This window comes from Syngnathus scovelli, chromosome 5 (genome assembly GCF_024217435.2).
Source record: "Syngnathus scovelli strain Florida chromosome 5, RoL_Ssco_1.2, whole genome shotgun sequence".
Taxonomy (NCBI): domain Eukaryota; kingdom Metazoa; phylum Chordata; class Actinopteri; order Syngnathiformes; family Syngnathidae; genus Syngnathus; species Syngnathus scovelli.
This window is the reverse complement of record NC_090851.1, coordinates 3,544,354-3,567,213: the sequence shown is the minus strand read 5'-3', so window position 1 is coordinate 3,567,213 and position 22,860 is coordinate 3,544,354. Positions and strand designations below refer to the sequence as shown.

Genomic DNA, 22,860 nt, shown 5'->3' with positions numbered 1-22,860 from the left:
CATCTGGACGGGCCATTTCAATTGCATCCGTGCTGTTGTAAGTTAGCGAAGTCGGTTACGAAAGCTCAGGGAAGGAAGAAAACGGAAGCAGTTCACCGGTAGATATAAAGCGATTTCCCGCGAGCTAATGGGAAAGTTAGCACATCTCTTTTTATGTGTACATTATGAAGTACTTATAATTTTTTTGACGTCATAAATCTGCTATCTGTCTTATTACACAAGCATGGATCGGGAGAGTGCGTCACTATTGCCCGGCGTGTGCGCGCTCTTGGCGGACTCCGGTAAGCCTCTGCCCGATGACACCAGCCTGGAGAAACTACTGGACCGGTTCACCGAACTCTCCGAAGCAGGTTTGTGTTACCTGTAGCTCGAAAGGTGAAAATGTTAGCCGCACTTGTCAGAAGCTACACAAACTCCCATACATCCAAATGTGAAAATAAATCAATCACTATTTTATATTGTGCACAATGTGCTTCTTAATCGTGAACTTAACCTAATCAATCAATTATATCAACCCGATTTAGGAGTCTTAATACTTCTGAAGGTCCATAGTGCCTTGTCTCTCATTGCAGGTGTATCACTTCCAGAGAGTTGCCCGTGTCTTCTAGACTTTATTTCTACCATGGCCTCCAACTCCACTTCTGATCCCAGCATCCTCTCCTTCACTCTTAAACTCAGCGGCCTGATGGCGGCCACCGAGAATGGCTACAGAGTCTTGCAGGTAGACAGTGAATATTTATATAAAGGTATCAAACGATTTAAACGAGCATGTTGGGGAACTTCTGTGACCCCCCTCCCAGTCAGCAGATTAGATATGAAAAATGATCAATCGGTTCAATTTCTGTCTGCTTTTCCAAACAGGAGCGCTCGGTTCTGGAGGTGATTTTTAGCGTTAAGCACTGGAAGGACACCAAGCTCTGGGATGATCCCTGCATCCGTATTGGCTGGCTTTATGGATTCAAGAGAATGCTGCTGCACCCGAAGGCGCTCACTTTCTTTGTGCAGTCAGGTCTGTCTTCTCTTCTCTTTGCTGTCTTTGAGAATACAATGGCGCCACGACCATTCCTGTGCTCAAAACGTTCCTGTCGAATCAATTTTCCTATTGAGAGTATGGAAATGACATGAATCCATCAACCCCTCCAAAAGCAAAACAAAAATGTTTATGCTTCTTATTAAGTACTCCATAATAGTGCTTGTTTAAAAGATAGAAAAATAGAATACGGAAAAAAATGAACATAATTTATTGCTTCAATCCAATTATAAAAGCTATGGCCGCCTTGACCACTAGGAGGCAGTACAGTATAATATAGCAAACAACGATATTCTTCTAATATTACTGTGAGAGATTCAGGAAAATGTAATATAATAGTTATTAACGTTTGTTCTGATCTGTCTGGATGTGTTACGATCAACGCTAAGATTAGCATATATGATAGCATTAAGCTAAACTAATTCCTGGAAGGCAGTGTTTTCTAGTTGTTGAAATACATGCATAATTATCTTTAATTTATATTTTGTTGAACAGTAAATTTCACCTGCATTAAAAAGATTTTTTTTCCAAATCCCACACCACTGTGTTTTAACGATTAAATGGTTTTACTTCCGCCTAGGTTTCCTCAAACCACTTTTAGAGCTCCAGTCAGATCCAAGCATATTTGTTGCTTCCGCCGCCAAGCAGTTGCTGGTCCACATCCTGCTCGCCACTCAACCAGAAGAAGCTCATGCAAGTATCAAAACCAGTGAAGACCACAGTGCTGTTGTCCTGCAAACCTCTGACCACATAAAGGAGTCACTCAAAGAAAGCAAGCTAGCAAGTGATCATGCACGGTTCCTCAGTCTGCTGGCACTGATCCTGGAACAAGCTCGGCACCCTCTGCGGGAACAGCTGCTCAAGGCGCTTGCTGCCTCCCTAGAAGAGCTGGCTGAGGCAGGAGACAGTCGGATCACATCTCCTCTAATGGATGTCATTATGGCCGGATATAGGTACACTATTATATCAACGTTGCAATATAGTCGAATGCAATTTTTGATCATTTCTCAATATATACTAAAATATCCATCTCTCGTATCTTCTCCGAATTTGCCATCTGCAGCACAGAGAGTGACGACGTGACCAAGCGTCTTTTGTCCTCTATGTTGAATGTCAACAAACCCTTTGACCTCGTCCAAGCCGCGGCTTGGTTTCTCTCCCGAAGTCGCTCATGCGCATCAAGAGATGCTGTCAACACAAGCCAGGCAGTGAGAATCCTCCTGCTGCCCCTCCATTTTGTCACTGAGCAGCCCTTGCTCGGAACAGGTACGAAGTACACATCGACAATTTGTATTTGTTACGTAAAACTATCTTCAGCCCCCGTAGTGGACAACGTAACAATGGCGGCGCAGCTGAAGAATAAAAAAGCGTTCATCTCCATGATCTGTTCCTGTCTGAGAAAGGCGCCCGAGGTGGCGCTTATGGTGAGACTTAATAAAAATTTAGATGTGTGTGGTTCATGGAGTGGCTCGAAACGGACTAACACGAATATAATTCTCTCTTTTTCTTTAGCCTCATGACGTCCTCCCATGCGCGCCGGCTGTAATCGTCCTCTCTGTTGTTGCTTTGCTACGAATGTGCAGTGGTGACACTTTGACCTCCTCGTGGCCTTCGCTCAACGGCCGCCGAAATGAGGATTTCCGCTGTCTCGTCAGCAGTGGCAGAGTTCAGATATCCGCTTTGAATGCTTTGGCTTCACTCAGCGCTAGCCCAGGTGAGAAAATAACAAAAAATAATAAATAAATAATAATAAAAATAAAAAACGTGAGTGTCTTTCACATCACCGACTGTTTTAAATTTGCTGATGTTTGTTCTTCAGGGGCTAACAGCACAACGAACCAAGTCTCTGAAATCCTGCTACATTATTTATGTAAACCCAATTCAGACCCCACTGTAAGTACTATTTGCATTGTAAATGGCGTGGTAGTCACTTTATGAGTTATAATCGTCCCAGGAAGTCTTTAAAAGTTTTTAGGAAGTCCAGTTTTTTGTGTTCTTAGGTCCTAAAAAAGTCCTACGAGGCCTTATTACAGTGGATGAGTTTTTGGACTTTGGAGTCATCCATTCCGCAGCAGCTCGGAGAAGGTAGTTTTCAACAATCAGGCGTACTACCTATTTTTTTTTTATATAGAAATGATATAGAAATTTGAATCAGTTGAACATAAATTGGCAACACAGTGATGCATTGGTTAGCATGTCCAGAAGCGCGGGTTTGATTCCGGTTTCCGATTTAAAATGACAACTTTTCATTTAGATCTCCTAATGACAGTAAAGAAGCGTGCCTGCGATCCACGTTGGGAGGTGAGAGACTCCACCATTGAGTTTTTGGGGCAGCTGCAGTGCATCCCTTCCCTGGGATCGGTTGACGCCTCCTTGTTGAGCAATCGCAGTACCGCCCCGCTGCTCCGGGAGGCGCTGCAGGATCCGGAGAGCTACGTGAGGGCCAGTGCCGTCACAGCACTGGCACGGGGTCTGGTGCCCTGCTGGCAACAGGAAACTGAGTTACCTCAAGAACAGGTTGGGGAATTTAGAGATTTTTATTTTTATATTATAGGGGTTTTTTTTGGGTACTTTGTTTTTAATTTTAATTTTACTTTAGGGTTTTTAAATTCATTCAATCATAGCTGATTGATATTAAAAAAGATGACATTTTCGCAAGGCTTTGTCTTAGTTAGTTTTGTGAGAGTTTAACCTTTTTCCAAATTTTAAAAAACATATATAAACTCATCTGCATTACCTATGTACCCTCCTTTAGTGAATGATCTGTTTTTGATCATCTTCTATCTCCAGACTGACACAGTGAGACAGCTGTTGGACATTCTCCACAAGGACACGGAGGGTTTTGCTCGGCGGGCTGTGGTCCACTACTTCAAGACCTGGTTCTTCGTTTGCTCCCGCCCCCCTTCATCACCACCCTCACTTCTTTTGGAGTCAGTGCGTGTGGTCTTCTCATGCGGCAGCTTGGATTTGGACTGGGAGGTGAAGGTGAACATGCTGGATTTGGCTGAGCTTTTACTGGACTCTGCCTTTTTGGGTTACAAAAGGCGGACCGGTGCAGAGAATCACCCTTATGCAACATTTTACACGGACGTTAATGGACCCACCAAGGACGCAGATGCCGCTTTAGAGTCGGCATTGAGAACTTTAGCGGGTCAAGGCGTCTTCTCTGCGTTGCTAAGCAGCCTGGTGGACTATGACCGACCCGTTGCGCTGAAAGCTTGTGAACTCCTCATTACAATCAGAGACGCAATCTCCCTGGCGAGCGCCTCGACGATGGACGTGTCCTGCGAACTGCCTGAATACGGTTGGGGGAGGGAGATCAGGGAGTTGCTGAAGAGCGAGGGAGACGCGGGCCGCCACGTAAACGTGTGCGAGGTGTTGACGTTACTGGACTTAGATGAGCGGCGGGGTCTTCTGAGCCAGAGCAGCGATCACGTTCACAACTCCTTGCAGTCTCTGCTGCAGGACATCCTGAGCGCAGGAGGTGCTCTCGCAGACCCCAGAAAGGACGGAGGTCAAGAAGTCATAGTGGACTGTTATTGACTCATATTTTCACTCATCACAAAAAGTTTGCAATGAAGAGTGATGTTTCAGGATGAGTGGCAAATTTAATTGTGTTTGCGTCTCTAAAATAGTGGAGAATAACAATGTACATCATATTCGACTTAGGCGGGGAAAAAAAAAGCAAAATTAAATTTGTCTTTATTATTATTATTGTAAATGACCCTTTATATGACTATATTGTTATTTTAGTTGTATTACAATTTTTAATTTGATTATGTAATTTTTTTTTAAGCCCCACTGCCTTCAACTGTATCCGTAATGTGTGCGGACATGAGTCGAAACCACAGCAGGCATTCGCTTCGTTCACGTGACCCCCCCTGACCCCACCCCACACACACACGCAAACACACAAAAACTCAGTCACATGGAGGAACAGAGGGACACACGGGTAGAGAACCTCTCATTAACTAATGAGTGGCAACACACATATCCGCGCCGCTGATCTTCATATCTCACTCCTGTCATCTCTCCTCATTGATGAAGTGAAGCGTGCTTGCTGGTGGCTCCTCGTTCCTCTCCTGACACCAAAGCATGGAGGCTGTGGCACTTTTCTCCTTCGTCGCATCCGAAGCGGACGAGCTCAGCTTCCAGAAAGGGGACATCGTCAAGGTAAATGTTAACGAGGTGAAACCGTTGAGCCGTAATAACACGTGTTATAACGTAGGTGACCGAAATGGAGGAGGATTCTTGCTGGTTCGCAGGAGAGATCGGAGGCAAAAGGGGCTACGTGCCGGAGAACTACATTTCTCTTCTGCCTCATCCGTAAGAAATGTTTCAGTCGCTTGTGTGATGCCCACATGCCTGGGCCGTACGAAAAACCTTGCAGTTGACTATATTAAATAATTAATTAATAATAATTCATGAGTATTCCAATAAAGTAAAGGTTAGATCGCATGTAAACTTTTTAACACGTCATTTGAGCTCATAAAAACGTTATGGTTGCATAAATAAATGCGCTAATGATCCTCACAACATATAAATAGTCCCAAACTGACGGTCACTACAAATGTTTTTGTATTAAGTCATTTTTTCTTTTTTAAATTGTATTATACGTAGTAATATTTCGATTCAGACCAAATTATTATCTTTGATTTTCATTTTTATTAGCAGTAGTAGTAGTATTTTTTTTTGGTCTTCATTTTTTTTCTTATATAAGAACAAAACCATTCAATACAAGAGCTGCATAAAAACATATAGGGACAGCTGTTCCTAATAATTAGGGACTAGATATTACATAAGGAGAAAATATTAGAATAAAACAGGGATATTTTGCATAACTGTTGGATTCTATTGAATTGAAATGGATTACGACATGAGTCCATCTTTCTAACTCTCTCTCGCCTTCCTTGTCCGCCGTCGCTGGTACTTGCAGGTGGTTCGCAGGCCGGGTTTCGAGATTGGAGGCGGAGCGCCGGCTGCACTGGAGGGACAGCGGCATGTTTGTGGTCAGGGAGAGCGAGTCAGCTCCTGGAGAGTTCTCCCTCTCCGTTAGGTAAGCGAAAGACCGTTGTCTGTTATTACTAAGTTATTATTACTGTTCGACTGTAAGAGCATCATTTAGACAAAAGTAGTGTTTTCATTTTGGTGTGCCGTTCATTACCCATGGAGTATAGAGGATTTCTAAATGTATTTGATATTGATTTAATATCACTATTAAAAGGTGGATTAGGTCAGAAAGATGCTTCAGGTAGCAAATATATGATGTTATTTCAATGTAATTACTGTGTTATTACAGAAGCGATATTTCAAATGGCATCTATACACATGATTGCAATGTGCTTTTTTTTTTTCTGTTTGTTTTCCATTCCAGTGAGCACATTAGCAACTTGCACTAGCCACGTGTCTGTGAGCGTGCGTATGTCAGGCTAAATATGTTCGGCAAGAACCTATTTTGACTAAAAATATCACATCCTCACGGACACTTACTGCACGCGAAGCTGCAATTTGGGTCACCAAAAGTGACAATGGGCCCATTTTAATCATGGCATGGGTTCAATAATCAGGGCCGTTACATAAGAGCATATTATTAATTAAATGCATGTAGTATGTTATGCGATTGACACATGTGTAATGCGTACATGACGTGCACGTATGAATGTCGCAACAGAACGGCTGCCTGGCCTATGACGTCACGTGCGAGCTGTATTAATATACAGACGCTGTCATGCCACCATGTTCTGTAATACTCAGAACGGTCAACAGAGGGCGGTAATATACCGGGACAAAAATCTGGCTATCGTGTAGATCAGTGAATATTAATATCTTCAAGGAAACTAACTTTAAAAGTTGAATTAAGGGGAAATATGAATGATATTTTGGACGTTACTGAATATTTCTGTGAAATTATATTTTTATTTAAATGCATTGGGTTCAAAAAAGAAAGTTAATCCTATTATGCTTTGAGCCTTTTTTTTTTTTTTGGCCTACCATGCATGCTAATGTAAATTGCCTGTGAAGAAGAAAACATGCTCTGTCCTCACTTTGTCTCACATTTTTTTCCGGCAGCTATGGTGATAGGGTGGAGCATTTCCGAGTGCTGGAGGGGGGCGGTCAGTACTGCATCTGGGACGAGTCCTTCAGTTCCCTTAACCGGCTGGTGGACTTCTACAGGACTCACAGCATCGCTGTGGAGAAGATGGTCTGCCTCCGAGACCCTCCCTCGGACATGTCCCACCGCCAGAGCTCCCACACTGGCCGTAACCCTTATCCCAACCCGTACAAAAGCACCTCTCTGGAGTCCCTCCCTTCGGCTCGCCTCCATGGCCCTCATCCCTTGAGAGAGTCGTCCTCCATGCAGCTGCTGGAACAGGTTTTGGCGGTACGAGTGTTTGATTAACACAGGTTTGGGGGGGTTCTATGAAGTTATGAAAAAATGTGTACCAAGCATTTTTGGGAGGGGTTATGAGAGTAACTGTGAACATGGTGGGCCAGATCAAATGTTCATAAACGGACCTGCTACTTGTGTATGCAGAAACCTCGCCTGGGTCATGCCCTGTGTGACTACTTTCCGCCGCACACCACCCACCTTCACTTCCTCCGTGGTGACCTCATCGACCTGCTGGACTGCTCCAGTTCAAGGTGCTGGAGGGGCCGCTGTCGCGGACGGGTCGGGGTCTTTCCGCCGCAATACGTCCAGCCGTTGTACCACTGACAAAAACGTATATCAGAAATTCGCCACTAAGCTGTGTCAGCATTTGAATTTTATCTCACAAACAAATTTTATGTCACTTTAATTTCTATACAAATCACACTTAAACTAAACTTTAATCATTGTCATGCAGTTTCAATTTTCCGGCAAAAAATTCTCAACATTTGCACGTTTCAACTTTTGAAATGATGGTTTATAATGACCAAGTCATACTTATATACAATATCATGTATATCTGTTTTTCTCCTACAACCCTTTATCAAGCTTTATTAGAAATATAATACATATTTTACTATTGCTGTATTGATACCGCTCGTGCAAATGTCAGACAAGCTGAATAAAGTTCATATAAATAAATGCTAAAAAAAATAATAATATGAGGAGTTCCTACCGTTGTTATATGTTAAAAACAACATCATCCCTCCATTTTCTGTCGTGCTTATCCTCTGCTTTTCTGGCGAGCATGCAAACTACACAGGCCAGAATCCAGTGATTGGAACATTAAACCTCAGGACTGTGAGACAATCAGATGTGCTAACCGCTAGTCTGAAGTGCTAACTGCTAAAAATTAAGACCAACAAATTCAAATTTGCCTAACATTTAATTCCAGTTTCTTACTCTGTACACACAGAGCAACAATGATTCTCAATTATATATTCACACACAAAAAAATATTTGAGAGGAACACAAAAAAATCCTCAATCAAATGACCAAACATAAAAAGTAAAAACTAATTAAGGAAATTGCATATTAAAATCTTATTAAAAAAGATCACATGTATGGATGTATTTTTCCAAAGGCATGACAATGACAGACAAAGCTTTTTTTATTTTTTTAAAATTAGATTATCTTCATAGTTACTTATCAACACACACAAAAAAAAAACAATTTAAGCTAAAAGTTAAAAAAAAAAGTGTTATATTAGTATTGAATATTACACAACTCACAAAAATTTACCGATGTGGCTTTTGGGTGTAATATTTTAAAATATTTAAATCCCACTCATTTATTTCCCTTTATAGGAATAACATGAACAAACCCCCTTCCCCTTCTCGGCGGTTAGTAGAGTTTGCGGTTCCTGTTGTAGATATTGGCTGGCGCTCAACGACATCGGGGCGAGGCAGGATGTATTCGCCCTAAATCTCAGGCAAAGTATGCATAGAGGAAAATATTAACGCTGACCAGCAGGAGCGCGTTTGCACAGCAAAACCGAGACCAGAAGGCGCTTTCGCGGACGCTCGGAACTCTGGGAGTCTCCTGCACGCGGCGGAATGCAGCGGTGCACAATCGCAGGCCGTTACCGCAAGTCAGCTGACGTGCTGGCTCAGAATCTGAACACACACGAACACACACGTACACACACAGACACACAACAGGAAGTTGCTCAATTACTGTGTCATCATTTGGTATGGATGGATGCGTTCTTTCCAGGGTACAATGGAGCCTTAAAATTAGAGGAATAGTTTTTATAAGAACACTTATTAGCATCATTAAAATAGGACAATAAAAGAGGAAATGAGACTTATTGCAATGAAAATACAGTGATCCCTCGCTACTTCGCGTTTCGTTTATCGCAGCTTCACTACATCGCGGATTTTTTGCCCCCAATAAAAAAAACATTTAAAAGTCAAAATAAAACTTATAAATTCAGGGAAAATGTGTCTAACTATTAGGAGAATGTAGTATTGCTCCAAATATTTGTTTACATTCCTTTAGAAGTCCGTTTTCGCGTGTTAGCACGATCGCGAATTAGCATCTTTGCGCTAACTCGTTAGCCTGCCCAGTATTTCTTGTTGAAGACCGTACTTCGCGGATTTCACTTATAGCGGGTGTTTTTCCGAACCAATTATCCGTGATAAACGAGGGATTACTGTATTTGTACGTGGTGATTTGGACGCACCTTGAGAACTACGGTGGCTGACTGAGGACATTTTCTGTAGAGGGATTTCTCTGGGAGACTCCTCGGTCAGAGTCCACCAGGTCAGGTTCCTCAACTAAAGATCAGAGAGGGGAAATAATTATTAATACTTGGAATATAAATATGTATTTATTCTTTTTCTGGGCGTGTGTGGGCCAAGAAATTCGATTTGATCCGTCTGGATTTGCTCCAATGTAAACATGTATAAGCAATGTCAATAGTAAAGATAAAAGATTGCGTTATTCACAATGACTTTTTGTCACAAAGCTGTGACTGTGACCTACTTTTTCGAGACAGCTTCTTTTCCGTGTGAATACATGACTGAAATTTTAAAACACCATAGCCATGACAAAGAAGCCAGATTTTCTTTTTCATATTATTGCAGGGTCCAATTTCTACGACTTGTTTCTTTAGAGCAAAGACTGACAGCAAAACCGGAGATGACCACTTGAAATGCATTCCAGTTCTCAAGCCTGGTCAACAGTTTTTTGGCTGGTGACCCAAAGAATGTATTTGCTGTGGCCAAGTAAGTTTCTGGGCGCCTTCATGAATAAAAATGCATGTGAGTACTCACTTGTTGCTTTAGAAGCAATTGTACGAAGAAGACTAAAGACTTTTTTTTGCTGAATCACATTCTAAATGACACTTTACTTTGTTCAAACTTAATTCACTGGTTGCAGTTTTTGGATGTGGAGATGTTTTAAAACCTCTCCCATGTTTGCATCAGCTTAAAGGAGGAGTCATTTCGTGAGTCGTGTTCACATTCTGGACAGTCAAGTCAGCAGATTGCAGGGGACAAAAGTTCAACTGTTGTTGATTTTCGGATTTAGTTATAAACAGATCAACAACGCAAATATGAGCTGGCAGTCAATCACATCAAACGTGTCTCTCGTTTCGCGTACCTGCTCGTGGCTGGGCGGCGGCGTTAGCAACGACACCACAACGACCACGACGGCGCTGAGTCCGCAGAGTAAGATGGCGAAGTGGAGGTAGTGGACGCGGCGCAGAACCGCTGGCGCCGAGTCCACCACGCCACACCTGGCAGGGGGGAAGGCGAATTCCAGCACCATCCGGCACACCCCCACCACCAAACCCACCATAAGGCCCCAGAATGCACCCTAACAACACAAACACATTCGGGTTCCATTGGATGAATCTCTAAAGCAGAAGACAAGAATATTTTGTTTTACACTATTCTAAATTTATTGCATTTTCTGGAATAACACTTAAGACTAATAAATAAATAAGTATTTTTGTGACATCATGAACGGCGGTGGTTCAAACTTGTTTAATTGAGGTAAGTGTTTCAAAAAGTGGATAGTGTGCCAAGAGCAGGAGTAAGTTACACTTTGGGTGTGTGTTTTATTTTTCTCACCATGCAACTCCTGTCCCTATTGTTTAACTTCTCAACTACGTTTTCACACGTGCAGTGACACCAGTGACTTTGGCTGTCTTAAGCCTGCAAAGAATGTCATCGGTGTGGTTTGAATCAGTCAATTATGGGGCCATGAAAACAAACATTAAGAGAAGCACCTGTGTAGCTTAAAAAAAAAGAATAATTTATTTCTTTATATATATATATATATATATATATATATATATATATATATATATATATATATATATATATATATATATATATATATATATATATATATACATGTATTTATTTATTTATTAGTTTGTTTATTTATTCATTTATTTATTCATTTATTTATTCATTTATTTATTCATTCATTTATTCATTTATTTATTCATTTATTTATTTATTCATTTATTTATTCATTTATTCATTTATTTATTCATTTATTTATTCATTCATTTATTCATTTATTTATTCATTTTCAGCGCTCTATTAGTTATTGAGTTGGTCATGAGATAATTACTGTAAATTGGTTTGGAAATACATGAGGAGGGTTTAATACAAAATAATTACGTTCAACAATTTTAAAAAAATAATATACAGTTTGAAATTTTGAGTTTGTGTTTCAGTATAGTATTTTGTTTTAGCTTTCTTAAAGTACTCCGTGAAATGAGTTGAGTTAAGAGTGTAATATTCCCACGTACACGCTAGAAAAATAATTGCCAGATCTTGTTTTGTTCTCTTTACTGTTTGCTGCACAGCAGCATGTGACACTGCTTGTTTGCTCACGTCTGACCTTTTACCGCCAGGAGCTAAAGCCCAAAAAAAAAAAAAAAAAATGTCTGTTTTGCGTAATAGAGATATGGGCTCGGCTTGAAATTAAACATGCAATGCAACGAGCAAAACATTGGAGGCAAAGGCATTCTGGGACTTGGTTAGTTCTGCAGACACTTTGATTCTTACGTGCTCTTTTGTGATTTCAAGGAACACACTAAGGGAGTCGAGGAGAAAAAAGGAAATCAGTCCGTCAGCAAAAAAAAAAAAAAAGCCGACACACCCTCAAGTTGCTTTGCAAAAACATCCACTTACTCTTGAGCTCAAGTTGGGCCGGTCTTTACGAGCATTTACTGTTTACTTCTCCAAGTGCACGACACGTCTTTTATCTTTCCTGTTCGACGGTGCAACCCTACAATCATTTTTTTTTTCATCTCACGGTAATAAAATTACACTCTGACACTGTTATCAGACGTGAACACTCACTTTCATTTGCACGGGAGACTGCATTAAATTAGCCTTTGTCAATTCCGAGACCAGGAATGAAAACAATCTGCTCGAGTGTGCACACACACACACACACACACACACACACACACACACACACACACACACGGAGATGATTGAGGAATGTTAGCGCTGGGCTGTATCCCATATGAGGCTAATAAAAGTGCAGGAAGGGAACACTCCAGAATGTTCTGCAAAGAGGTCCGCTTTAGATAGGGATTAAGTTTGTAATGAACTTTGATATGATGGCCATATAAGAGCATGTTACGCAATTGTGTGTGTTCGGCTACAATATGGAGGATTGACACCTTCTGGATGGACGTAATTGCCGGTTGGAGCCTGGTACTGGTTAATTGGTATCGGATCTTCTTTTTTTAGGAATAGAGCAAACTGCAAGCGTTTGTTGGTAGCACCTGCTCATTGGTCCTCTTCCAGAAGACAGCCAGGGTGAAGACAGCCGTGACGGGCGGCGCCAGGTAGCTGGTCACCGACTGAATATAAACGTACAGTTGGCCGCTGTTGGCAGACTGCAAAATGGGAATCCACACCACGCTAACCACCACCAAGATCACCGTCACGATCCTGAGTGGAGAAATTACAATTTAGCGAGACGTGAGTAACAATTGTGATTTTTTTTTTTCTTCTGACTCATTTTGGACTTTTTGAATCGTTTTATACCTGCCCACCAGCAGCAACTCTCTCTCTGAGGCTAGCGGCCGGTGCTTCTTCCAGATGTCCATGGTGAACAACGTGGAGCTGCTGTTGAAGATGGACGTCAGCGATGACATCAGAGCGGCCATAATTACCGATATCATAAGACCACGTAGGCCTGTCTCGGACACACGCAAACAAATTCAATTAAACTCAAAGGCCGTGCGAATCTACATTTGAGGCTTTTTTTCTTTTTTACCGCTTGGCATCAGCTCAATGACAAGTTTGGGGAAGGCGATGTTGGAGCATCCCACTTCGGCGCCACACACTCGTACACACTCCTCGGGGTCGACGCATCCCACTGTGTCTGAAACATGAGGAGGTCGACCATCCAGAGGTCATTCACACACAAAGACGGTAACCAAATATTCTTCTCATTCACAATTTATGTGCCTTTGCTCTTATTTCGACTTCTCTTGAGAGGGTACTCAAATTGTTCGTAAATGGTACTTAAAGATAACGCAGCTCGTGTAAACTGACACTGATATTATACTCAATAAGACAAGTTGTGACATTCACACAAGCTATTTTTATTTGCTGTTTCCATTACTTGTCTGTTTCCGTGAAACTATGCGGTCGGGTGCGGCAACGCTCCAGGAAGAACCAAAACCAACATAGGTAACTAGCATCCTAGTTTCGGGGTTCAGCGTTCTAATGATTATTCCCGAATTGCATCTCTCACATCCCTCTTTTATTAAGTTTTACTAAGTATAATGACAAATCGTATATATATTCGTATATTATTTATAACCCGGGATGCAACAGGCTCTGGCTTGCCTGAATGAAGATAAGCACTCTAGTAGAAGCAGGCATTGAAAATTATTCAATGTTCAAATGATAATAGAACTTTGTGCCGAATTTTCAAAAAAGAATGGAGATTCCTAAACATGGCATTTAATCTACTCCACAAATATTTTATTGTGGCCTAGCAATCTAAAATCTGTTGGCTTTGCACTGATAACACAGTTACGTCATTTACCCAACAGTTAGATAAGAGTAACTTTTACCGTAATAGGTCAAACCATTTGTACCACATTTTTCCTTAGAATTTTTTTTTTTTTAATAGTCATTTTTGTTCTAGATTACATGTTGTTTAAGCTTTAAGGGGTGAAAACAAGCCTCTCTTTCCCTTCCCAGAAAGAGGGTGGAGTTTGTGCTCCACGGACTACCGGACACTCCGCCTCTCGGTCCCCCGGTATCCAAGCTTCCGTTGCCGGATTCCAGGTTCTCACGCACTGGCACCTCCACGCGCTCTCTTCGCAAACGTCGGATAACTTTTCATACTTTGACGCAAACTGGATTAATTTGAGTGATTATTTTTGTTTTTGCAGATGAGGTTTGTACGTGCCACGTAGTCATTCAAAATTCTTTTTTTTTGGGGTCTTTCAAGGAGCTCTGTGGCCGCCGGGGAGCCGTCACCCTCGGCTGGGCCTCCGGAGCGAACAAAAGGTGTCTCGTCACACTGAGTCACTCGATTTGTTTCAACACTCCAATGCAAAGGGGGATTTATATTCTTTTCCGGAGTGTTGCGCTCTAATCTGACTCACTGGCTGTCATCCGACAGCTGCCCGCCTCTCGTTCCTGTCTCCCCCATGTTCGCCGGGTCCGGGTGAAACGAGCTACCGGTCCCGTCTCAACTCCCCTCGGGCAGGTGTAAGGCGTGGCTTTGGGCGGGGACAATTTTATGCATACACCTTGAGTTTGCGTAGGAGAAAGTCGTTGAAAAACGTGTTTGTTTATCCCCTTTTTCTTGGACTTTTATTTCCTTTCAAATGAGAAGTTCCACGACGGAGGAGTCCGGCTCATGTTTTTATCTTCCCGGTGTGGCTCACGACAGATCCGGAATGAAAGCGGGGTAACTTGGGAAGTTTAGACGGGCTGCCGCGTTTTAAGTATTGAAGTGGATTCATCGAGGCAATGGCGTTGTCTCAAATCCAATGCCTAGACGACCATCACGTCAACTGGCGTGTTTGCCAGAGCAAGCCGGAGTTCTTCTATAGTGAGGACCAGCGGTTGGCTTTGGAGAAGCTCATCACCCAGGGCCGTGGTGCGTTCACGGACTACCTCCGCGAGAAAAACGTGCGGGAGTTCCTATCAGAACACGAGTTGGAGCGGATCACCCACACGGCCGAGCTTTACCGGCCCGGGCACGAGCACTACCTAAAACCCGAGACCCCCGGTGGACACGCGGGGAATACAACCCCAGGATCCGGAGAAGATGGAGCATTGGACGGGCAAGTCTCGCTCCAATACTGGCCGGACCGGTCTGAGGCCTCGGTGGCGGAGCTGGACCTCGGTTGGCCTGAAGCGATCTCGTACCGTGGGGTGACGCGCGTGAACGTGTACACGCAGCCCCCCGCTGACGGTCAATCGCACATTAAGGAGGTCGTGCGCAAGAGCATCGCTTCAGCAAATAAGGTAGAATTCAGCTCACCAGTGGTGGGAAATAAATCAACTCAAATATAGTTTTCAATTTTTTTTTAAAGTTCTCTGACATTTACTTTCATGCAACTAATCATAATTTCTGCTGACTCAATTTATATTCGTTTTTTTACTGGATTGTCAAACCTCTTGATAGGAGTAAAAATGATGAAATTTGACATACTCAGCATTTTTTCTAAATTGCCAGTGCTAACTGGGTCATCATGCCTTGTCATCTGCAGACCTGTCCAGGATTGATAGTCTGGTTCTCACACACGTGTCGCTTTCGCACATGCAAAGCATTCAATAAACAAGACTGGCTAGATCATCCCTGAGCGCATTTAAAAAAACAAAAACATACACATGACATCATCGTATCACATGATAGAAGCCTTACGAGTCAGCTTTTAGCTAGGATGAACAAAGAAAGCTTGTTCTTCTAATTAAAGGGAGTTTTTAACCACTACAAAATGGAGACTCAAGTTTCCAAAAGCGTTAGAAAAAAAAATAATTGTAATAAATCTAAAAATATGTGATTTATGTCCGTCCGTGTGCAGGTGATAGCCGTGGTGATGGACGCCTTCACTGACGTGGACATATTCCGAGACCTGCTGGACGCCGCTTACAGACGGAAAGTTCCCGTCTACATAATCATCGACACGGGAGCGGTGTCCTCGTTTCTTTCCATGTGTGGCCGAGCTGATATGCATCGCGGTCATCTAAAGGTAACACGCCTATAGACATACATATGACATGTATGATGATGTTTTCATAAGAGCTTTTGAAGCAGATGGTTCCTCTTGATAAGAATATTTTCAAGCTGGATTTTTTTTTCTGCTCGCCCTATCAACATGACTGCGAGGAAATCCAGGAATCACATATTGTTAAAAATCCGACATCGACCTTCCAATCCAAATGTCGTCAAGTAAGAACCCAAACATGTCTTCACTTGAAGGCCGTGATGAACAAGCAGCGACCCGTCAAGTCACCCGTAGGCTACGTTTTCTCCTGTTTCATCGCTTCTCCAAGTGAAACTAGTTGAGGCAGTTACAGAAAAACACTTTTGCAAGCACGTGAAACGTTCACGTTCCATGTCAAAATACGAATTTCCATTTACAACCCACCTCTCCTTTTCAAACGTCTTATCTGTCCTTATGCCCTTTGTGATATTCCGCCCGCAACTTTTACCCACGAGGTAGGTAACGCCTCGCACCGCACCCATCAAAAGGCAAACACAACAAGGGTGTGTCCACCAAGCACAACGATAACCTGTAGAATCGGTAAACACAACACCGGGGTTGTCAATGGCGAGTCCGCTAATTTGAAAAACTCTCTGGTGTCTTTTTCGTCTCGATTATCTCTCACGTGAAAATTGTGTGTTTAGAATCTTCGCGTGCGCTGCTGTGGCGGCGTGGAGTTCTTCACACGCTCAGCTCAAAAGGTTCGTGGGTCCCTGAGCCAGAGGTTCCTCCTGGTAGATGGAGATAGAGCCATCTCCGGTTCATACAGGTGAGCTCGACATAATGATTTTTTAATCAATAAATCTTTCTTGGTATAGTCCTTAATTTTTGTGGCCATTCCAGCTTCACGTGGTCCTCATCCCGCTTGGACCGTAACCTCATCACGGTGATCACTGGACAGGCCATGGAGACCTTTGACTTCCAGTTTCGGGAACTGTTCCTCCTTTCACGGAGCGTGTCTCTCAGTAAGGTTCCCATGGTGGACGAACCCGTTCCCGACCCGCTCCCTCAGGCCGCCCCTGTTGCGGTGCCTGCCTCCGTTGCGAAGAAGCTCATCAACCCCAAGTACGCGTTGGTTGCCACGGGAACGCACACAAGCACCACGTCTTCGGACCAGAACTCCAGCAACAAGAACTCACAGGTTCCCGTTGGGTTAAAAATTCGTAAGGGGCGTCTGAAGGGGCTTTCCGAGGAGCCGCAGATACATCCGGCGTTGGTCAACATGGAGAAAGCCTACCTGATCCCATACCTCCCCACCTGGCCGGACCCGGACCCGCCGAGTGACGTGATAGGTTTCATCAACATCAGGGATGAAAAACTTGCTCATCAGGTTCACTTGCAGAGGTCCGAGCGTTTTGCGGTCAGTCAGGCCATTCGGTTCAGCTCTTCGCTGACTCAGCCTACTGAGGAGGTGAAAGGTGACGTGCAACCTGCGCCCGGTGACGCCTCGGCTCCTAAGAGTGCGCCCAACAAGGAGCGGCAGGAAGAAGCAACTCCAAATAAAGACGGTGAGGACGAAACAGATTCCAGAGGGGTCTCGCAGCAGCAGCCCGATCCACTTCTCACGCAGGAGACACAACAAACACACGCCGCCTCTGCAGAACCTCAGCCGACGGACAACTCCGGAGAAACTCCAGAAGCGCCACCAGCAGGACCTCCCATCCCTAAACGGCGAACGCTACACTTAGTCATAGACCCCTCCCCCTCAGACCAGCCCATCGAAACACAGGTCACTCTCGTTAAAATCGACGACACACCTAGCGCCAACAACACCCTGCCCGGTCTAGCCCACGTCGCCCCCAAGGAGGAGGGCGCCGACTCGGGCAGCAACGACAACGGCAGCCAGGACAGCACCAAGGTCATGTGCGACCGAGCGGGGGCCCAAGCCCCGTCCAGCGCTTCCACGGTGTCCGAGGAGGAGTACTACGACTGCGCCCAGCAACAGCAGCCCGCCGACCCGCTGGCCGACAGGGTGAGCACGGGGTCCGGCCGTGGCCACCGGCTTATGGATGGCGTCAACATGATGGCCCGCCTCTCTCAGAGCATGCTGGACCTGCGGGAGCCCCCAGCCCAGACGGAGGACAGCGCAGCGCTCATCCGCCAGTCGCAGCAACTCCGCAGGCAGGGCTACAGATCACCGCACCGACGCTTAGGACAGGTGAGACTACGTCCCTTCCTACAATTTGCCTCCATTTTTTTACCAGATGGCTACGTTAGCTTGGTCAAATGACATATTGTAGGATTCCAAAAATTACATCACGTACCAAATTTGTACTACAACAGCAGACATTATACGCAACAGAAGTAGTTGGTGAAGACAAACAATAGGGATGTCAGCGCTAACCTGGGTAGAGAGCACGGCTGATCATGCCCGGGAGGACGATGAAGATGAAGGGTAGCATCTTCAGATAGGCAGCCAGGATGGACGCTCCCTTCACGTGGCTCATGTTTTTGGCGGAAAGGGATCGTTGGACAATCACCTGCGAATGCCAACAAATAGGAACGTTATTATTCTTCACTCAGCGGCTGAAAGGCATACACAGAGTGGGATTCGAACCCAGAACCTCAGATCTGTGAAATGTTATTAGAAAAAAAGACTTGAATGAAAGTATTATGGGACCAAGTATTAGTCCAGGTGGTACTCCAGGTGATGCACCGGATGACGGCTGTTGCTAACACGACCTTCCTATCTTTGCGTAGTTGTTCTCCTCTTCAAGATCTCCCGGTCGCGATGGGAGGCTGAGAGGCACAAAAGTCGTCATTGCCAAACCGGGGAGCTTCTATCGCCCGCAGCGAGCCATCAACCCCGTGATCGGAGGTCATCGTTACTGGCACGGACAAACGCTACAACCGGACGCCGCCCTCATGCGAGCCGACACACGATCCAGCCGCTCACCGCGCCGCCACAGCCCGGGCTACAAAAAGGGGGCTAACACTTCCTCGCCATTGCGGGCAGCCAATCCTTCTGGAGAAATCGCACCTATGTCCAAGCTGAACAATTTGAAACATCTAAAGGTACGAGGTGGAACCTCACAGAAGAAGATGTCTCAAAATAGCAGCAACAAGGCCTCCAGGTAGAAATGATAGCCAGGATTGCTTGACGTGCTTTTAACGTGGGTGGTGCTTACTGTAATAATGGAATTTTGTTTTAATCGTTAGGCTCAGACCACATGTAGATTTACATATCGCGAGAAAACCAAATTACACTCAAGGTGAAGTGTAAATGTATGCTCGCATATCTTTGACTGGATTAATAATTAACAGTCGGACAAACGACCTTCATTTTACTTGAGCCCCTTGACGCATTCAGATTTTTGCACTGTCAATCTTTTTACTTACCGAACTCATTTGTGTCGTGAGTCAAGTCTACGAACTTTCGGGTTCCTATGCTGAAATCACTGGGATTGGTCACTGACATGTAAAGGGGCGGGGCTTGTTGTTGACAACATTTGCCTTGTACAGATATAGTGCGGTGTTTAATCTGATGTGGGACCAAAAGTGAATGCTGTGAATAAAACCGATTCATGCTGAGATTTTGACTTTTGTCGCGTCTCGAAAAAAAAAATGCTTACTTTTGCTAATTTGTTTTGATGGTAAAGTTTATCTACAGTACCTGATCAGTGCACCAGTACCAGGTTGCCAGAATGGTGAGCCCGAGCGTCATGCCAGGCCAGGGCAGGTCTCCGGTAACGGCGTCTCGGAACAGATGCATGGCGTCCTGTCGAGGCAGGTGGCAGGTACTGTTGGGTATGATCTTGCTCGGCACCGCCATGCTGTATACTTTCTCCAGGTTACTGTAGCCGCCGATCTTGTTGAACGCTGTGGACGACGATCAATCGTTGATTATGCGAGTATATTTGTGGAAACAAATATACGTACCCATGATGGTGAGAATAATTGCTCCTACGATCATCACCAGTGTTTGCAGAGTGTCAGTGTAGATGACAGCCGCAAGACCACCTGTGGGGAAGTTAGCATGAGCCGCCATATTTGTCAGGGCTAGCTAGAACCTAAATGCTATCTTGAAAATGTCATTTTATTTGAATGTTTCAATTATATCTTTATGTTGTTAGGTTAGAATTATCTGATGTTTTGTTGGAAATGGAAATTTTAGTCAGAAACAACACCACTGTGTCCCATTTGAAAAAGAAAAGCTAGCAATGACATTAGCCATGTTGAGTTGATGCATTGGACCTCATTAGATTGTACCAAATGAAGTGTCACAGCACATTTTTCATTATACCCCAGTATAATTTACAAGCATCTGTAAAGAGCATCCATCTTTACTCTAGTGGAGGGGTGTCAAACTCGTTTTTTTCACGGGCCGCATTGTAGTCATAGCTTCTTTCGGAGGGCTGTCAACCCGAATAAATGTATGAGCACCTCATATTATATACAGTAAAAGCTACAAAACAACTCATTTTCAAATCAGACGAGTAAAATTGGTCAAATATTTAAAAAAAAAAAGATATTCATTTTATTCATTTTGACCCCTTTGCATACCGGCGATAGTGTAAAGCGCTGTCACCACCAGCATGAGGACAGTGGACAGGTAGAGATTCCATCCTAGACACACTTGGACAAAAAGAGCTCCCGAGTAGAGGTCCGTCTAATGCAAGGGAATGAACAAGTATCAGTTTTTGTGTATTGCCATCATTGTGTGTCTTTTTGTGTGTCGTACTGATATTTTTGTGAAGACGGATAGAAGCAGTGAGAGGACAGCCAGGTAGGTTCGAATCCTCTCGCCTCCAAATCGTCGACCCAGATACTCGGGCATTGTCACGATCTGAACAAACACACTCGTGTGACATGCTGATCAACACAATTTGCGATTCCCTGTCTTCTGAAATTAATTATGACGCTGTAGAGATTTAATGATGTGTGGTGGAGTTGTGTGACACCCTGCTGGGGAATTTTCAAGGTGGGGAATGCGTGTAAAGACAATGACTCTTTTGGAACCTTAAAATACCTGCAGAACCAGCCCTGACAAGCAGAGCTGTGTGTGTGTGTGTGTGTGTGCAAGCGAACCCCTGAGGAGATGTAGACAGGAACGAACACCCAGGCCAGAGCGAGCAATACGTAAGTGGCCTGAGAAAAAAAGGTGAAGCAGAGCAGAGTTCAACATATATGAGAAATTATTTTTCCAGTCACACATTATGTATGATGTCTTTTAAATATTAGCAATTTCTGCTTTGGTTTATGCACGGATGAGCTTGTCCACTCACATTCCATTCAAAGCCTGCAACAGCGATGCCCCCAGCAGCTCCCGTCCCGGCCAGACCGATAAAAAGACCCGAGCCCTCTGAACTGGCAAATAGCGAAGCCCCAATCTGGAAAATTTGACTGCAGTAAATGATTGTAGTTCATGACAAGATATTTTTAGAATGAAAATAAATTGGAGTTCATTATAGGGCCTTAAAAAAAATAAATAATAATAATTACAATTGTTTGAAATAATACTTCACCAGTCTAATTCAATTTTAACTCCAGGAAAGACTGCAGATATTTTCTTTTACATTAAACATATATATATATTTTGTGTACACGTTTAAAAATTATTTTAATCAAAGTTTTACTGTAGTTCAGCAGAATTATTTTTTACCCCAAATCACATTAAATAATGCTGTAGAAGTATTTTATGCAATACAATATAATGGAAACCCAAAAAGACTTCATTTTAAAATATGATTTAGAAAAAAATCAACATTATTACACTCCAAAATTTACAATTTAGTATAACTGAATCATCCGTGTGTTAGTCTAATCATTGCAAATATAGTTTTAGAATTTAAACCTTTAGCAACATTTACGTAAAAAATGATTTTAGGAGAACTCACCGGCCACCAGGCCATATCTCGCCCTGCCAGGAAGTAGCCGCTCAGCGTGTTTCTGCTCACCCTGCATGATGACTGACACACACATAAAACTGAACATTTATATCCCTAAAAACATCTTTGCCACTTACCCAGATTCCTACGGCCAGGTTGAGAAGAAAATAGGTAACTATGACGATGATGTCAGAGAAGCTGAAGGATTGAGACAGCGCGTAAAAGTTGGTGGTAGAATTGGACATCCTTACACACTTGGATAATATCTCAAAATAAACCTAGAGTCCACTTGCATCCCCCATTAAGACCTCACACCCTCTTTTTCATAAGTCCTCGAAGAAGGCATCAGTTAGACTCCTCAGTTGAGCCGTCTACAGCTAAGTAAGGCGAAAAGTGAAGGTGTGTGAGCTCGTGTGTGTGTCTGTATATCTTGTATAATGTGTAAAGAGAGCCCCCCCATACACACACGGGATTAACCACATCACCTTAATGTTGCGTGCATGCACACACACTTACACAGGCCCTGCTAGGGGGTAATGGAGTGTATTCTAAATGAGTGTGGAGTAAAGCAGATGTCAATGTAGACTAGTCTACACACACACACACACACACACACTGATAGTCAATCATTGGCTGTGTGAATCATTAGTGAATCATTAGAGTCTAAACACACAAACATGTGCTGTTAAGTGTCAAGTGGAGTTAGACCAGGTATTAAATGATGGCCTTATGTCAGTGTATCGGGTACTCATTAAGACTGCCGATACCTGCCATCAATACTTTAAAAAAAAGAATGATGGAACACAAATAATTTTGATTGCAATCATGAATGAAATCTAAAGGGTCAACACGAGTG

At 43.5% G+C, this 22,860-nt stretch overlaps 4 protein-coding genes across 9 annotated transcripts; 3 read left to right on the top strand and 1 right to left on the bottom strand.

Moving 5' to 3' along the window:
* The first annotated feature begins 58 nt into the window (after positions 1–58).
* Positions 59–4,741, top strand: brat1 (BRCA1-associated ATM activator 1). Of its 3 annotated transcripts, none has more exons than XM_049719355.1 (11): positions 59–350; positions 573–721; positions 862–1,009; positions 1,611–1,983; positions 2,094–2,296; positions 2,357–2,454; positions 2,543–2,744; positions 2,850–2,923; positions 3,031–3,115; positions 3,285–3,547; positions 3,821–4,741. In XM_049719355.1, exons 1-11 carry the CDS (start codon positions 224–226, stop codon positions 4,571–4,573), a joined length of 2,475 nt encoding a protein of 824 aa, XP_049575312.1. In that variant the 5' UTR covers positions 59–223; the 3' UTR covers positions 4,574–4,741. The 3 variants fall into 3 exon arrangements, with proteins under 3 accessions (XP_049575312.1, XP_049575311.1, XP_049575309.1); XM_049719354.1 differs by having other exon boundaries at positions 2,348–2,454; XM_049719352.1 differs by having other exon boundaries at positions 2,094–2,454.
* Positions 4,742–4,791: 50 nt separating this feature from the next.
* LOC125968371 (GRB2-related adapter protein-like) lies at positions 4,792–10,928 on the top strand. Of its 3 annotated transcripts, XR_007481254.2 has the most exons (7): positions 4,792–5,203; positions 5,259–5,356; positions 5,967–6,086; positions 7,100–7,412; positions 7,566–7,672; positions 10,046–10,186; positions 10,388–10,928. XR_007481254.2 is itself a non-coding variant. In XM_049719363.2 (6 exons), exons 1-6 carry the CDS (start codon positions 5,126–5,128, stop codon positions 8,880–8,882), a joined length of 834 nt encoding a protein of 277 aa, XP_049575320.1. In that variant the 5' UTR covers positions 4,792–5,125. The 3 variants fall into 3 exon arrangements, 2 of the variants coding, with proteins under 2 accessions (XP_049575320.1, XP_049575321.1); XM_049719363.2 differs by lacking the exons at positions 10,046–10,186; positions 10,388–10,928 and adding an exon at positions 8,765–8,882; XM_049719364.2 differs by lacking the exons at positions 10,046–10,186; positions 10,388–10,928 and having other exon boundaries at positions 7,566–8,267.
* On the bottom strand, positions 8,886–22,509 carry slc5a10 (solute carrier family 5 member 10). The gene is made up of 15 exons (XM_049719366.2): positions 22,142–22,509; positions 22,014–22,085; positions 21,402–21,506; positions 21,205–21,264; positions 20,858–20,962; positions 20,680–20,785; positions 20,056–20,136; positions 19,790–19,995; positions 18,521–18,656; positions 13,215–13,322; positions 12,983–13,133; positions 12,718–12,886; positions 10,563–10,778; positions 9,643–9,736; positions 8,886–9,073 (listed from the first exon to the last, which is right to left on the bottom strand). The coding sequence occupies exons 1-15, from the start codon at positions 22,247–22,249 to the stop codon at positions 8,886–8,888; spliced, it is 1,905 nt and encodes a 634-aa protein (XP_049575323.1). The 5' UTR covers positions 22,250–22,509.
* fam83gb (family with sequence similarity 83 member Gb) lies at positions 13,234–19,707 on the top strand. Of its 2 annotated transcripts, XM_049719357.2 has the most exons (7): positions 13,234–13,372; positions 14,153–15,433; positions 15,994–16,161; positions 16,821–16,945; positions 17,020–18,148; positions 18,218–18,334; positions 18,877–19,707. In XM_049719357.2, exons 2-7 carry the CDS (start codon positions 14,933–14,935, stop codon positions 19,252–19,254), a joined length of 2,418 nt encoding a protein of 805 aa, XP_049575314.1. In that variant the 5' UTR covers positions 13,234–13,372; positions 14,153–14,932; the 3' UTR covers positions 19,255–19,707. The 2 variants fall into 2 exon arrangements, with proteins under 2 accessions (XP_049575314.1, XP_049575313.1); XM_049719356.2 differs by having other exon boundaries at positions 17,020–18,334.
* Positions 22,510–22,860: the final 351 nt, after the last annotated feature.

Coding starts and splice junctions, on each gene's coding strand:
- brat1 (XM_049719352.1), top strand. CDS start 224: ATGGATCGGGAGAGTGCGTCACTATTGCCCGGCGTGTGCGCGCTCTTG. Junction 2,455..2,542: donor CGCCCGAGGTGGCGCTTATG/GTGAGACTTAAT, acceptor CTTTTTCTTTAG/CCTCATGACGTCCTCCCATG. Junction 3,548..3,820: donor CTGAGTTACCTCAAGAACAG/GTTGGGGAATTT, acceptor TTCTATCTCCAG/ACTGACACAGTGAGACAGCT.
- slc5a10 (XM_049719366.2), bottom strand. CDS start 22,249: ATGTCCAATTCTACCACCAACTTTTACGCGCTGTCTCAATCCTTCAGC. Junction 18,657..19,789: donor GGTACTGGTGCACTGATCAG/GTACTGTAGATA, acceptor TGGCATTCGCAG/GTGATTGTCCAACGATCCCT. Junction 13,323..18,520: donor CAGCCGTGCTCTCTACCCAG/GTTAGCGCTGAC, acceptor CTCATGTTTCAG/ACACAGTGGGATGCGTCGAC.
- fam83gb (XM_049719356.2), top strand. CDS start 14,933: ATGGCGTTGTCTCAAATCCAATGCCTAGACGACCATCACGTCAACTGG. Junction 16,946..17,019: donor GCCATCTCCGGTTCATACAG/GTGAGCTCGACA, acceptor TGGCCATTCCAG/CTTCACGTGGTCCTCATCCC. Junction 18,335..18,876: donor CGCACCGACGCTTAGGACAG/GTGAGACTACGT, acceptor ATCTTTGCGTAG/TTGTTCTCCTCTTCAAGATC.
- LOC125968371 (XM_049719363.2), top strand. CDS start 5,126: ATGGAGGCTGTGGCACTTTTCTCCTTCGTCGCATCCGAAGCGGACGAG. Junction 5,204..5,258: donor AGAAAGGGGACATCGTCAAG/GTAAATGTTAAC, acceptor GTTATAACGTAG/GTGACCGAAATGGAGGAGGA. Junction 7,673..8,764: donor CTGGACTGCTCCAGTTCAAG/GTGCTGGAGGGG, acceptor TTCCCTTTATAG/GAATAACATGAACAAACCCC.